General features: G+C 41.7%; 2 protein-coding genes across 5 annotated transcripts in view; one reads left to right on the top strand and one right to left on the bottom strand.

The window, feature by feature from the left end:
* The window catches only part of LOC129732912 (dedicator of cytokinesis protein 9), a 184,693-nt gene extending 173,318 nt beyond the window's left edge, over positions 1–11,375 (top strand). For 3 of the 4 annotated variants that reach the window (XM_055694342.1, XM_055694340.1, XM_055694343.1), the window contains exons 5-12: positions 2,575–3,256; positions 3,325–3,578; positions 3,640–3,978; positions 4,259–7,354; positions 7,413–7,559; positions 7,888–8,098; positions 8,163–8,451; positions 8,512–11,375. In XM_055694342.1, the coding sequence (XP_055550317.1) occupies positions 2,575–3,256; positions 3,325–3,578; positions 3,640–3,978; positions 4,259–7,354; positions 7,413–7,559; positions 7,888–8,098; positions 8,163–8,451; positions 8,512–8,749 (5,256 nt within the window). In that variant the 3' untranslated portion in view covers positions 8,750–11,375. The remainder of the gene's footprint in view (positions 1–2,574; positions 3,257–3,324; positions 3,579–3,639; positions 3,979–4,258; positions 7,355–7,412; positions 7,560–7,887; positions 8,099–8,162; positions 8,452–8,511) is intronic. The other variant, XM_055694341.1, reaches the window with a different exon arrangement.
* On the bottom strand, positions 11–1,826 carry LOC129732915 (UBX domain-containing protein 7). The gene is made up of 2 exons (XM_055694348.1): positions 1,475–1,826; positions 11–1,421 (listed from the first exon to the last, which is right to left on the bottom strand). The coding sequence occupies exon 2, from the start codon at positions 1,419–1,421 to the stop codon at positions 120–122; it is 1,302 nt and encodes a 433-aa protein (XP_055550323.1). The 5' UTR covers positions 1,475–1,826; the 3' UTR covers positions 11–119.
* Positions 11,376–11,900: the final 525 nt, after the last annotated feature.

Raw genomic sequence — 11,900 nt, 5'->3', positions numbered from 1 at the left:
TTCAACCTCGTATTTTATTATTTAATAATTTATTGGATCGAAAACTAAAACTTAATACGCTAGGTGCTGAGTCTCAGGTGTGTTTACGCGTGTAGCAATGTAATTTATGGTTCTGTATTTTAATCGTCAACCGTCACGTGAATCACAGCATTCGGGTGGATCTTCAAATCTAGTAGCGTCCGACTGCCGTCCAGCGATGCCAGATCAGTTTTAATAGCCGGACAGAAAAAACGAACCGGTTTGCCTTTTTGGTCTGCAAAGCGTGCTGCAAACTTACACATCAGCTTTGCTTTGGTATGATCTAGCGTTCGTGTGCTCCGGAAGAAGAGCCGCTCAGTAGCATCACCAGGCATTTTTAACATGATTCTTGTTTTCTCCGCCGGAGATAGCGTTGTTTCATCATCGGAACTAAGTACCGGAGAACTTGGGGTTTCGGTTGGAATAGTGGCTTGTTTCGAAAAGATTTTCGACGTTGCAGTGTCCGGTTCAAGCTCGCTGTCACTATCGCTGATTTCCTGGAAATCTTCCTCATCGTCTCCATTGTCTGGAACCCAGATCGGTTTGTTGGATGTGGTTGGTTTTGAACCGTTCGCATTTACAATTGGTTGATTAGAACTTGACGGACGCATAAAGCTAGAATCGATGAAGGAAACTTCTTTTCCGTTTGGTGATTTATTGTCAACCAAAAAGTTTTTCAACGTGGTTAGGAATTTGATCGGTTCTATGTCACAGGTTGAAAACTTTTCTACTTCTTCGCCGGTTCGAGGATCGATCATTCCAATGTAGGGTTCGGTATTTACCTTGTAGAATGTTTTAAATTTAGCTCCGTCCGATGTTTTGTTTGATGTTTGCCAAAAAATAAGGTGGTTTCTGAGGAAATCCTTCAAACTAGAGTCCGACCATAAGTCTCTGTTCAATGTCTGACAGTTGAAATTTAAATCGTCTTGCAAATTAACCAAGATCCATTTGTCAACGCTCTTGCCATGTCTCTGTGCCATTTCAAAGTTTCCAGAGAATAAAATTTCAAACGGCGGCATAAACAATGCTTCTAATCGTGTGATTTTTTTCGACGATGGACCCTGTCCTTGCATAAGTATTTGCTCTTGCAGTCTTCCCTCTAGTTCAAAGTTTCGAAAAGGAACTTCGGTAATTGTGGCTCCACGACGTTTTAATCTTCCCCGACTCGTCTCAGATGGTGGTAACAGAATCTCGGTTTTCCGAGGTATCGGGGCTCGAACATTATCCTCATCATCTTCTACTACAACCGGTGGTTCTGGATTCAAGATGCCTTCAGGATTTTCGAAGAATGCATTGATGGCCCCTTCTAGATTACCATTATATGCGGCTAAAAGCGCGGATGCCTGCTCCGACTTTAAACCGGTGATTTCCAGCAAAGATTTGACATTTTGCTCGGTAGACATCTGCGATTAGACAAAATATTATTAAGGAACTACACATCCGAAACCAATCTTACCTTGCTTAGATATTTTCAGCGCAAGCAATTCGAGAAATCCGTTACCGTGATGCAAAATGGATACGAATTGTTTCGAAACAGCATCCACTTACGTTCGGGGCACAGCAAGCAGACAAGGGATGTAGAAAAAAAAGTCCACTCAAACACGATACCCTTTCGCAGTAGCGACTTTGGTAGAAACTCTGGTTTGGTTTTCCACTTGCAATGTTTGAAAGTTGAATTCTGATAACTTTTCACATGATTTAATCGTTGAATTGGTTGATTTGAGTGCTGTTTTAAGAAACAAATTCGAACACAAAACAGGAACGCGAACTGAAAACAGTCTAGCTCTGGTCGCGACTTTGACGTTTATGTTGTAATTCTCAAATCGGCGAAACCGCTCGTGCGCGCCCGGGCGAATTATCTCTCCCTTCACATTCGTGTACGCACGCACACATACTCAGTTCTAAGTGAACACCGTGAACACGGTCAGGCAAGTTGTGAGGAAATAATAACGAGGAATAGCTTTTGCAAGCGTGAACCAACCGTTGAAAACATGCTTTTTTGATAGTGTGCGTCGTTCGACGTTCATTCGAAAAAAGCGCGCGAACCGGAAATTGCAACAAGGAATACTTATTAGATGATGATGGTTCCTTGTTCACCTCACTTTCTTTGGAATAACTTTAACAAGTAAATTCGTCTTCTATTCTATATTTCTATAAAAAACTAATGATGCAAGTTGTAATTTTTAATTCTAAATCCAATTTCTTAAAACATTCTTCCAAAAAATTACTCTTGAGTGGTATCCAATCAGCGAAATTTAATAAATTTAAATAGGTATAAGAATAAAAACTTAAACATTGCGTCGCGTTAATTGGGGCATTGGTAATAAGAACAGGTGTTGCAATTACTCAAAGAAAACATGGCAAGAAGATCCGTCTTCCGATGCAAATACATTTTTCAAACATTGAAATTTTGGATAGTAAAAATTATTTTTAATTATCATAAACTGTATTAATTTTTGAAAAAAAAATGAGATCCGTAGCAATGAAATGTGTAGCAGAAATTAATAAACAAAGGTATTTCACGATAACCTTTCTCTTTTCTTAAAACCTTTTAAGCTCGAGCCCTACTTGACCAGTGTGGCCCTGTACGATGCCAAGGCCAATCGCAAGCTGAGTGAAAGTTTCTACTTCGACTTGAACAAAGATCACGTGCGCGCAATGCTGAATGCCAACCGCGACTCCGAGAAACCGCAGTGCACCTCACCAAAGTCGGCCAGTAAATCACACCAAAACGGTCACGGTACGCTGCGACATTCGAAGACCCGCTGTGACACCAGTGACGACCTGCACCCAGATGTAACAAGAGAATGGTTAGCCCAAGCGAAGCAGGCAATTTTCAGTGTCACCACACCACATCCGGACATTTTTGTGGTGGTGAAAATCGATAAAATCCTCCAGGGAGCGGTCAATCCTTCGACGGAACCCTACCTGAAGGCCACCAAAGACGTTAAGATTCTATCCAAACTGCAAAAAAATGTACGTCAGTACGCGCAAAAATGCGGTCACTATCGAATGCCCTTCGCTTGGGCGGCTCGACCGTTGTTTCGTCTGTATAGTAACGATTTAGATACATCGTTTGATTTTCCCGCAATCTATCGGCAAGAAGGAGCACGGCTAAAGGACGACGAATTGCTGAAACTATTGGCGGAGTACAGAAAGCCGGATAAATTTAGTAAATTAACTGTCATTCCTGGATCCTTGAAGATTTTTATTGAGACATTGAATGAGTTCCCACCAAGTGAGTATTGATGGTTCTTTTTTCTGTGGTCTTAAGTTTGTTAATAACATTCTAATATTCGATGATAGATTGTTTAACAACGAGCTTAGTCCCATTGAAACCATTCCCATCACCACCGACCGTGGAACCCACGCTGGAAATAACGGAATTTGTTGGTACCTCGGAGCAACATTTATATCCATACGCCACCTATGTCAACCATTTGTATGTGTATCCTCTGCAACTTAATTACGACAGTCAGAAGATATTCTCCAGGGCTCGGAACATAGCAGTGCTGATAGAGCTTCGAGATAGTGATACGGCAGAGGCAAAATCGATTGAAGTACTTTATTTCTGGATCCCAATAAAAACAATCACTAAATTGATTTTTATGTGCTTTTCAGTGCATTTACGGTCGTCCTGGTCAACCGACACTGATCTCTCAAATGTCGTGTCCAGTTATCCATCACAACACAAGTCCCACGTGGTATGAGGAAATCAAGCTACGTTTGCCACTGCGTATTACGGCGCAACATCATCTGCTATTCTCGTTCTTCCACGTATCCTGCAATATTGCTAAAAAGAAGGATCTGGTTTCTACCAGCGCCGAAACACCCGTTGGCTATGCTTGGCTCCCACTGCTAACCAAAGGTAAAATGATTGTCGAAGAGCAATGCTTAGCAGTGGCCGCATCACTCCCCGTCGGTTATCTTTCGATTCAACCGCTCGGCCTTGGCAAGGGGGTAAGTTAATATATTCTTTTAAGCTACATTTTTACAACCCCAGACTAGAATAAATCATACAAATTTCAACTTCAACTGAACCGAATAAAATGTACGATTCACAGTAACTAATCGCATGATCCCAATTCCAGCAGCTCAGTTACTAATCAACTAAACCGATCCAACATCCAATTCGTAAGCATTAACCTGTAGAAAATCTAACCTTGTTCGTATTTCTGTTTCGTGTCTTCTCGCTGCGTCCAATTGTTGGCCACACGCTACAAAACTTCCCTCCCCCTAGCAGAACTCCGGTCCGGATATCCAGTGGATCGACAATCAGCGGCCGATTTTTACTGTTAATTTCCGGCTGGATTCCACCGTACTCACTACGGATCAGCACCTGCATAACCTCTTCGTACACGCCGAACGTCTGCTGGAACATAGCAAAACGACCCCACAGCCGGCTGAATCGGAAACCTGCAAGATACTGAAAGCCGCTCATGCCATTCACGTTAGCTCTCTAATCAGTTTTCTGCCGACAATTCTGAACCAGTTGTTTTCTTTGCTGGTTGCGACCAGCAGCGAAGAGATCGGTCTGAACATTATCCGATTGCTCGTCAATTTGTTCCATATGGTAGCGGAAGAAGCGAAGCGCAAGGAGCTGTTAACTTCGTATGTGAAATATGTGTTTCGGATCGAGGGATATCCGGTGAACGGCTGTTCACCAAAATCCCAACAGGTCAGCACTGTTCACGGCGAATTGTGTCGGCATCTGCCAACTTTGCTGCACCCTAATAACACCGATTTTCTATTAGTGAACAAGTTCATGAAATTCTCCGGAATTTTCTTTGACATTATCGTTAAAAGCATGGGTCATTTTCTGCTCACTACCGGTCGAATCAAGATGCAACGAAACGAGCGCTTCCCGAAAGAATTTTCAACCAGGATTGAGGCTCTCTTCCAAGTACTGTTGCCGTATCTAAGCTCCCGCCATAAAGATCTTCCACTGGAGACAGAGCAGCTGAACCGTAGTATGTCAGTATTTGTGAAACGTTGCCTGACCTTCATGGATCGTGGCTTCGTTTTTCGACTCATCCGGATTTTTATGGATCGCTGGGGTCCGGGCGACTCCCGCATTCTACAGGAATACAAATTTTCCTTCATTCGAGAAGTTTGCTCCCACGAACATTTCATTCCTCTGAATCTTCCGTTTCTACTCAGTCCGAACAATCGTCCACCGGATTTGTTGCAGCAGTTCTGTCTCTCGGAGGATTTTTGCCGGCAGCATTTTCTTGCCGGCCTGTTGCTACAAGAAGTGAAAGGATCACTCAACGAGGTTAGCCATATTCGGAAGCTCGGTTTGACAATATTGAAGGAACTGTTGGCTAAACACGATTTGGACGATCGCTACCAGAACAAAGGACAACTGAGTCGAATAGCTCTACTGTACGTACCCTGGTTAGGCATTGTGCTGGAGAACATCAATCGTATTCCTGACGGGATGGAGAAGAAGAAACATGATTCCATTGGAACCAACAGAATGTCCTGCAGCAGTAGCTATGTATTCGCCAGAGAGTCTACCCCAGTGAGCACACCAGTGACGGTAATATCCCGTACCAGCACTCCCAAGTCGCGTAGCAATCGAGTTACAATGCATCTAGATTGTCCTAGTCCAATTCGGTCATCTCTACACCTGAAGGACACCAGCTTTCTGGCAGCAATTGCCGGTCAAGTTTCGCTCGCCAACGGTCACTCGACATCATCGCTCAACTCTGAATGCTCAACACTATCCCAGGATGGTACCGTAGTGATACGTAACAACCACAATGATCAGATCAACGGATCATCGCGACCTAGTCACGCGCGATCAGTAAGCGTTACCCAACCCACCATCATCCAAAGAACCGATAGGTTCTCGCCTATGGAAACCAAAGATATGCTGATAAGTTTTCTATTCGTGGTGAAGCACCTTTCGCCGGATCACATGATCGCCTGGTGGCACAACTGCACCGAAAGTGAAACAGTGCAATTCTTCACCGTATTGGATCTTTGTTTGCTCTACTTCCGCTATGTGGGTAAGAAAAACATCCAGTTACTCGGTGAAATCGGGAAGGACACAAAGACATCCAAAACTGCAAAAGCCAGTACTCTGCCAGCCCGAATGATGCCACCGAGCAGTGAGTCTGCGAATTCGTTCGAGTGCGGGACCTTGAATCATCCTCAGAACCGGGAGAATCTAGTCGAAGAAACGATGCGTTTGCAACGGGCGCTCTACGAGTCCAATCTAGCGACGGAGATAGGACTGTCGATCCTGGACTGCATGGGTTTGTACTCAATTCAGTTCAGAAGTTCGATGCTAGAAAGTTCTGTCCTGCCGAAGATCGCTCGAGTGTATCTGCGCTTCTTGCAGCTGGGACAATCGGAATCGCTTTCGAAGCATGTGTTCGCAGCGCTACGCGCCTTCATTAACAATTTTTCGCAGGCGTTATTCAAAGGGAATGCTATTTTGTGTGGTCAGCTGGTCTACGAGTTGCTCAAATGTTGTGATAGCCGACTGTCTAGCTTACGCCAAGAAGCTTGCGCGGTTCTGTACTTACTGATGCGAAGCAACTTCGAGTTTAGTGGACGCAAAGGTCTAACCAGAGTTCATCTGCAAGTAATCATCTCGGTATCGCAGATGATCGGAAATGTGATTGGATTGAATAACGCTCGCTTCCAGGAGTCTTTATCGATCATCAACAGCTATGCCACCAGTGATAAAGCGATGAAAGGTACAGGTTTTCCAATGGAAGTTAAAGATCTGACCCGACGGGTTAGAACGGTGCTAATGGCAACCGCCCAGATGCAGGCTCACCACATGGACCCAGAGCGCTTGTTGGAGCTCCAACACTCGCTTGCGAACTCCTATGCGTCTACGCCGGAACTCCGGCATACCTGGCTGGTAACAATGGCCCGCAATCACGAACAAAATGGCAACATTTCCGAAGCGGCGTGTTGCTACCTGCACATAGCGGCACTGATCTCTGAGTATCTCAAACTGAAAGGCAGCTGTGCAGTAGCCTACGGAGCGGAATCTTTCGCCAAGATCTCACGTAACATTCCACGCGACGAGAAAGGCCTGAAACTGGACAGTGGTGCACAGGATTCACAGTATACAGAGCAACTGCTGCTGGATCAGTTGAAAGAGTGTGCCGAATATTTGGATCGAGCTGAACGGCATGAGTGCTTGGGAGAGCTTTATCGGTTGATTGTGCCCATTCTGGAGAGTCGCAGGGACTACCCTGGGTTGGCGCATTGCTACGAACATCTGATGCAATCGTATAATCGGGTGATCGAGTTCAATAAAACGGGCAAGCGTTTGTTGGGCAGATTCTATCGCGTTATTTACTATGGACAGGTAATGCTGAAGATCGCTTGTGGTTATAGAGCACTATTAACGGATGATTATTTTGCAGGTGTACTTTGAAGAAGAAAATGGCGTCGAGTATGTTTACAAAGAGCCTAAGGTAACTTCGCTGAGCGAGATATCCGAACGTTTACACAAACAGTACCGAGACAAATTTGGGGCAGATAACGTGAAGATGATTATGGACTCATCACCGGTGAGAAATTTGATGTTAATTTCGTATTTTGTAAATACAACATAATGACCGACTTGAAGCCAAAACTTCGAAATTTCAAAGGCACAAGACTCGGTAATAGTGAACGCGTCACCTGTGAGAACGCTGTTTTATGTTTGCTACCGTGAGGCAAATATAAAGTAGCGTTATTAAAGGGAACGCATTATCTATTTTCGAGTCTTGCGCTTCTGAAAACTCGAAGTCGGCCGTTTGTGGTTTTAACACCGCTTCCCCTTAATAAGTTTGCCAAGTTAGTCTTGAGTTTTAGTGTTGAGATATAATACTATTTTCCCCCCTTCACAAAAAAAAGGTTGACGTAACGTCATTGGATCCAAAGCTGGCGTACATTCAAGTGACCCATGTGACACCATATTTTTGCAAGGACGAGCTGGAAATCCGGCAAACTGAATTTGAACAAAATCATGACGTGGATACATTTATGTACGAGACACCGTTTACTCCAAATGGTGGTGCAAGAGGCTCCGTGGAGGATCAATGGAAGAGAAGAAACATACTGACGAGTGAGTAAACCCCTTCTTGACGTTGTACATGAAAGTCAAGATTAATTTTGTTATTGATTCGCAGCTCAACACAGCTTCCCTTATGTGCTGAAGCGTATTCCGGTCAAAGAGCGTCAATCGGTAGAGCTTAGCCCTATCGAAGTATCCATCGATGAAATGCAGGCCAAGGTGGCAGAACTGGAAGAGGTAGTTCTGGGGCCCATAGATCTGAAGAAATTACAGCTGCGACTGCAAGGCAGTGTTGCAGTCACCGTCAATGCTGGTCCGTTGGCATACGCGTCCGCTTTTCTGGACCCAAAATGGAGTGGAAAATATCCGGTGGACAAGGTGGAAGAGCTAAAGGATATTTTTCGGTAATTGAAGCTGTATTTATTTTCCGTTGAATATTTTTAACGTTATCATTATACTTGCAGTGAATTTATCCGCATTTGCTACACGGCGTTGCAGATCAACGCCAACGTCATCTCGACTGATCAGCGCGAATATCACAATGCGCTCAAGGAGAACTACGAAAACCTGTGTTCAGCACTCAGCGATCTGCTGGGAGAGTTCGTCTATCCCCTAGACGATAGTAATAACAACGCTCACCGTCATAGTCTTGCCTTGTTCAGTGCCATAAGTGGGGCACCGAATAATTCCAGCACTGCTTAGATAGGATTTTAGCCAATCATCTCGGATCAAGCACGGCATCCGTGATAAAGGGTATAAACATTGGGATGTTGCTTCGTTTCGGGATTGTTTCGCATGGGATTGTAGTGTGATAGTTATATCGGGCAACTTTCATAAAAATGTGGTGAGAATGGGGTAAAGAAAATTTAAAAACAAAATTATCACTGAGGTATGCGACGTCTCCATCCCTCGGAATAAAAATGTAGAAATATCTGTGCCTAACGCGGATTGTCAGAGGTTGGTGTGAGGATATGTTTTGGCTATGTAATTGACATAAAATTTATAATTTTCACTCTTTTCAACACTCGCACTGCAAAAGTACTTTTACAATCTTTGCCATACACAACTGTACGATCCAACAAAAAGACACCATCTGCCAACACTCGCACTACAAGGGTTCTTTTATACCATATGCCGAATACAATTTTATAAGCCTTTTTTGTCGCTTGCTTCGAATAACTAAACACAAAACATTCCTACAATGTTTTATTGAACTTAGACCAGTTTGACAATTTATTCACCTATTCAAACAGAAGAAATCTAATCAAAAACTGTCAGAATGTTTAAAAAAAATTCACACCCTCCTTTGCTCACAATGCACTCTGAAAAATATCAACAGCAAATTCACACACTTATGCCAAACAATCTCACAGCAAACGAAGCTAAGCTGCCCACAAAAAGAAAACGTAAAAATAACGCACAACAATATATAGGTATTGAATGGTTTTAAACGGCAATAGTAAAGCACAACTGAGGCACCAGAACGATTCGCGATTTTATAGGCGTTATTAGATAAGAAATTTCCCCCACCCAAAATCAAGTACATTTACTTACCAATACTTCCTCCACACATGGTGTAACTCGTGATTTATACAAACTATAAGAACTCTAGGTGTATTAATCCATTTGATCGACGTAGTGAAAAGAAACACAGAAAACCAACATTGTTTGACATTCTTCGGTTACGCTTCTGACGTTCGTAATTCTCAGAGCAATTCTAGCAGCTCCGCTATTAGAATGCACCCTTATTCGGTATTTATTGTACAGTGACTACTAGATGACAAGATCATACGTAAAATTATTATACCAGACAAAACAGAACATAACAAAATACCGCATTGTTTAGATGTTAAATTGTGTAGAAACAAAAGTTATTTTATATCGAACAAAAGTAAGAAAAAGAAAACCGCAAAAAAAACTCATCAAAAGAATTTCGGCGAACGTTTGGCCTGTTTGCGGTCAAATGCTGCCGGTAAAATTCAAATTGGAACTTACCTCGCATAACTCTTAGTTTCAGTTTATCAATCCCTTTTAGAAGCGGGTTGAACGCGTGAGTTCCGCAACGCCCTCCCAGAAACGACGACCGATCGCGTCATTTTCTTCTGAAAGCTAGCATTTTCTTCTATTTGTGTTATTATGTGCTTTTATTATCGAAACTCCTGGAACCCAACGGGTGAACGATCTATTGTTTGTCCACGAAAAGTAAAACAAATAAATTATAATAATAATAATGAAAAACTGATAATTATGAGTCAATAGAAAATGTAGCTACAAAATTTAAACGAACTAGCAAGACTGCAGAATGAAAACCACAGAAACTCAAATTACGAACAATATCAATTATTAGCATGTTTCTTGATCAATGTGCACTGTCGTTTCAATAACCTAAGATGAATAGATGAAATCTCACTCGAATAGAAAAAAGAAAACTATATCCTTATCTCAAATGAATATTCTCACAGTTTTGACTCATTTTAGTGCATGTTTCAGTTTTCTTACTAGTCAGCAAATAAGTAATTACTCGAACTTGTGTAAATTTTTATCCTCTTCGAATCGCTATGTACAAAAAAAAAGAAACCTCTTTTGCGTGATTGTTGCGTATTATGAATACATTTCAATTTACTCCAATAAATATTCGATTTTACTTTTTACACACTTGATTTAAGCGAACAGAACCTCCTCTATTATATAGTTATCGTAAAATACAAGTTGTTGTATACATTGAAACTGTTCAGGTTTACATAAGATTTAAAATTATATCATAAGTATGCAGTGTATACAAAATTGTTATTAAGTGTGTTTATAACCCTGTTAATTGTATTAAGTTGTATAGACTTTCTCGCTTTCTTAAATTATAGCAATCACGCCAAGGTAATGAACTTGTGTTCAATACTATCACTGTGCTCCAGTTGAATTCTTTCTTTTTCACGCTTTAGTCTAACTGAAGTAGCATACTAAGGACATCAACAACAACAACAATAGTAACACATAGAAAATGGTATACTCGTCAGGAATCATTTTCAATAATACGAATCTCATGGCTGCAGCGGTACCCTCAATTATACACATTCTATTGAAACAAAGTTATTCTAGGAACCAATTTAGAAACATATACATCAACTCTAATAAAATCAAATAATAAATAATCACCGTGAATTTCCACGTGCATTGCATAAATATGGAGTCGGAAAATCGTCCTGACGGTTGATGGATCGATCCTATTGTTTCACGCATAACAAAATATTCAGCATACTGTGTTAATCAGGAAAAAATCACGAAGAAACTGGCACCGAAGCGTATAAGAATCATTAAATGAATATTCAAACTACTCATGAATGCACTGATGAACTAGTGAAGCGATGACAGTCCTGATGGTTTTAAGTCTAAAGCCTGTAGTACACTCTTTGTCTAATGGTCAAATATTTGACCTTCTGACATAATGGTCAAATTTATTTGACATCATGGTTGTTGTTTGCCCGTGTTTGCCCCATGTTAAAATCGGAGAGTGACAAATAATTATCTTTGACCAAATTTTTATCTGTCAAAAAGAAACAAATATTTGACGCTCGGTCAAAGAGTGTACTACAGGCTTAAGGTTTTAAGTTTGTATTCGCAGTTTGCCATGAGCCGGCTAATAAAATTCATTTTTGATTGAGTTGTATGTATGACCATTCTCTGGAAAGACACCACATAGCTTGGTTTCATCTGTATGCTTAAAAACGTGTTCATCGATTAAATCCATTGAAGAATATCGTGTCATCAGAAGATTGTGGGTGTGTGAGTGGTGATGCAATTTAAAACATCCTCAAACGACAAATTGGAAGCCTAATTTGAAACCTCGAAGTGCAACGTC

The sequence above is a fragment of the Wyeomyia smithii genome, chromosome 3 (assembly GCF_029784165.1).
Source record: "Wyeomyia smithii strain HCP4-BCI-WySm-NY-G18 chromosome 3, ASM2978416v1, whole genome shotgun sequence".
Classification (NCBI taxonomy): Eukaryota; Metazoa; Arthropoda; class Insecta; order Diptera; family Culicidae; genus Wyeomyia; species Wyeomyia smithii.
This window is presented reverse-complemented; position numbering and strand designations above follow the sequence as displayed.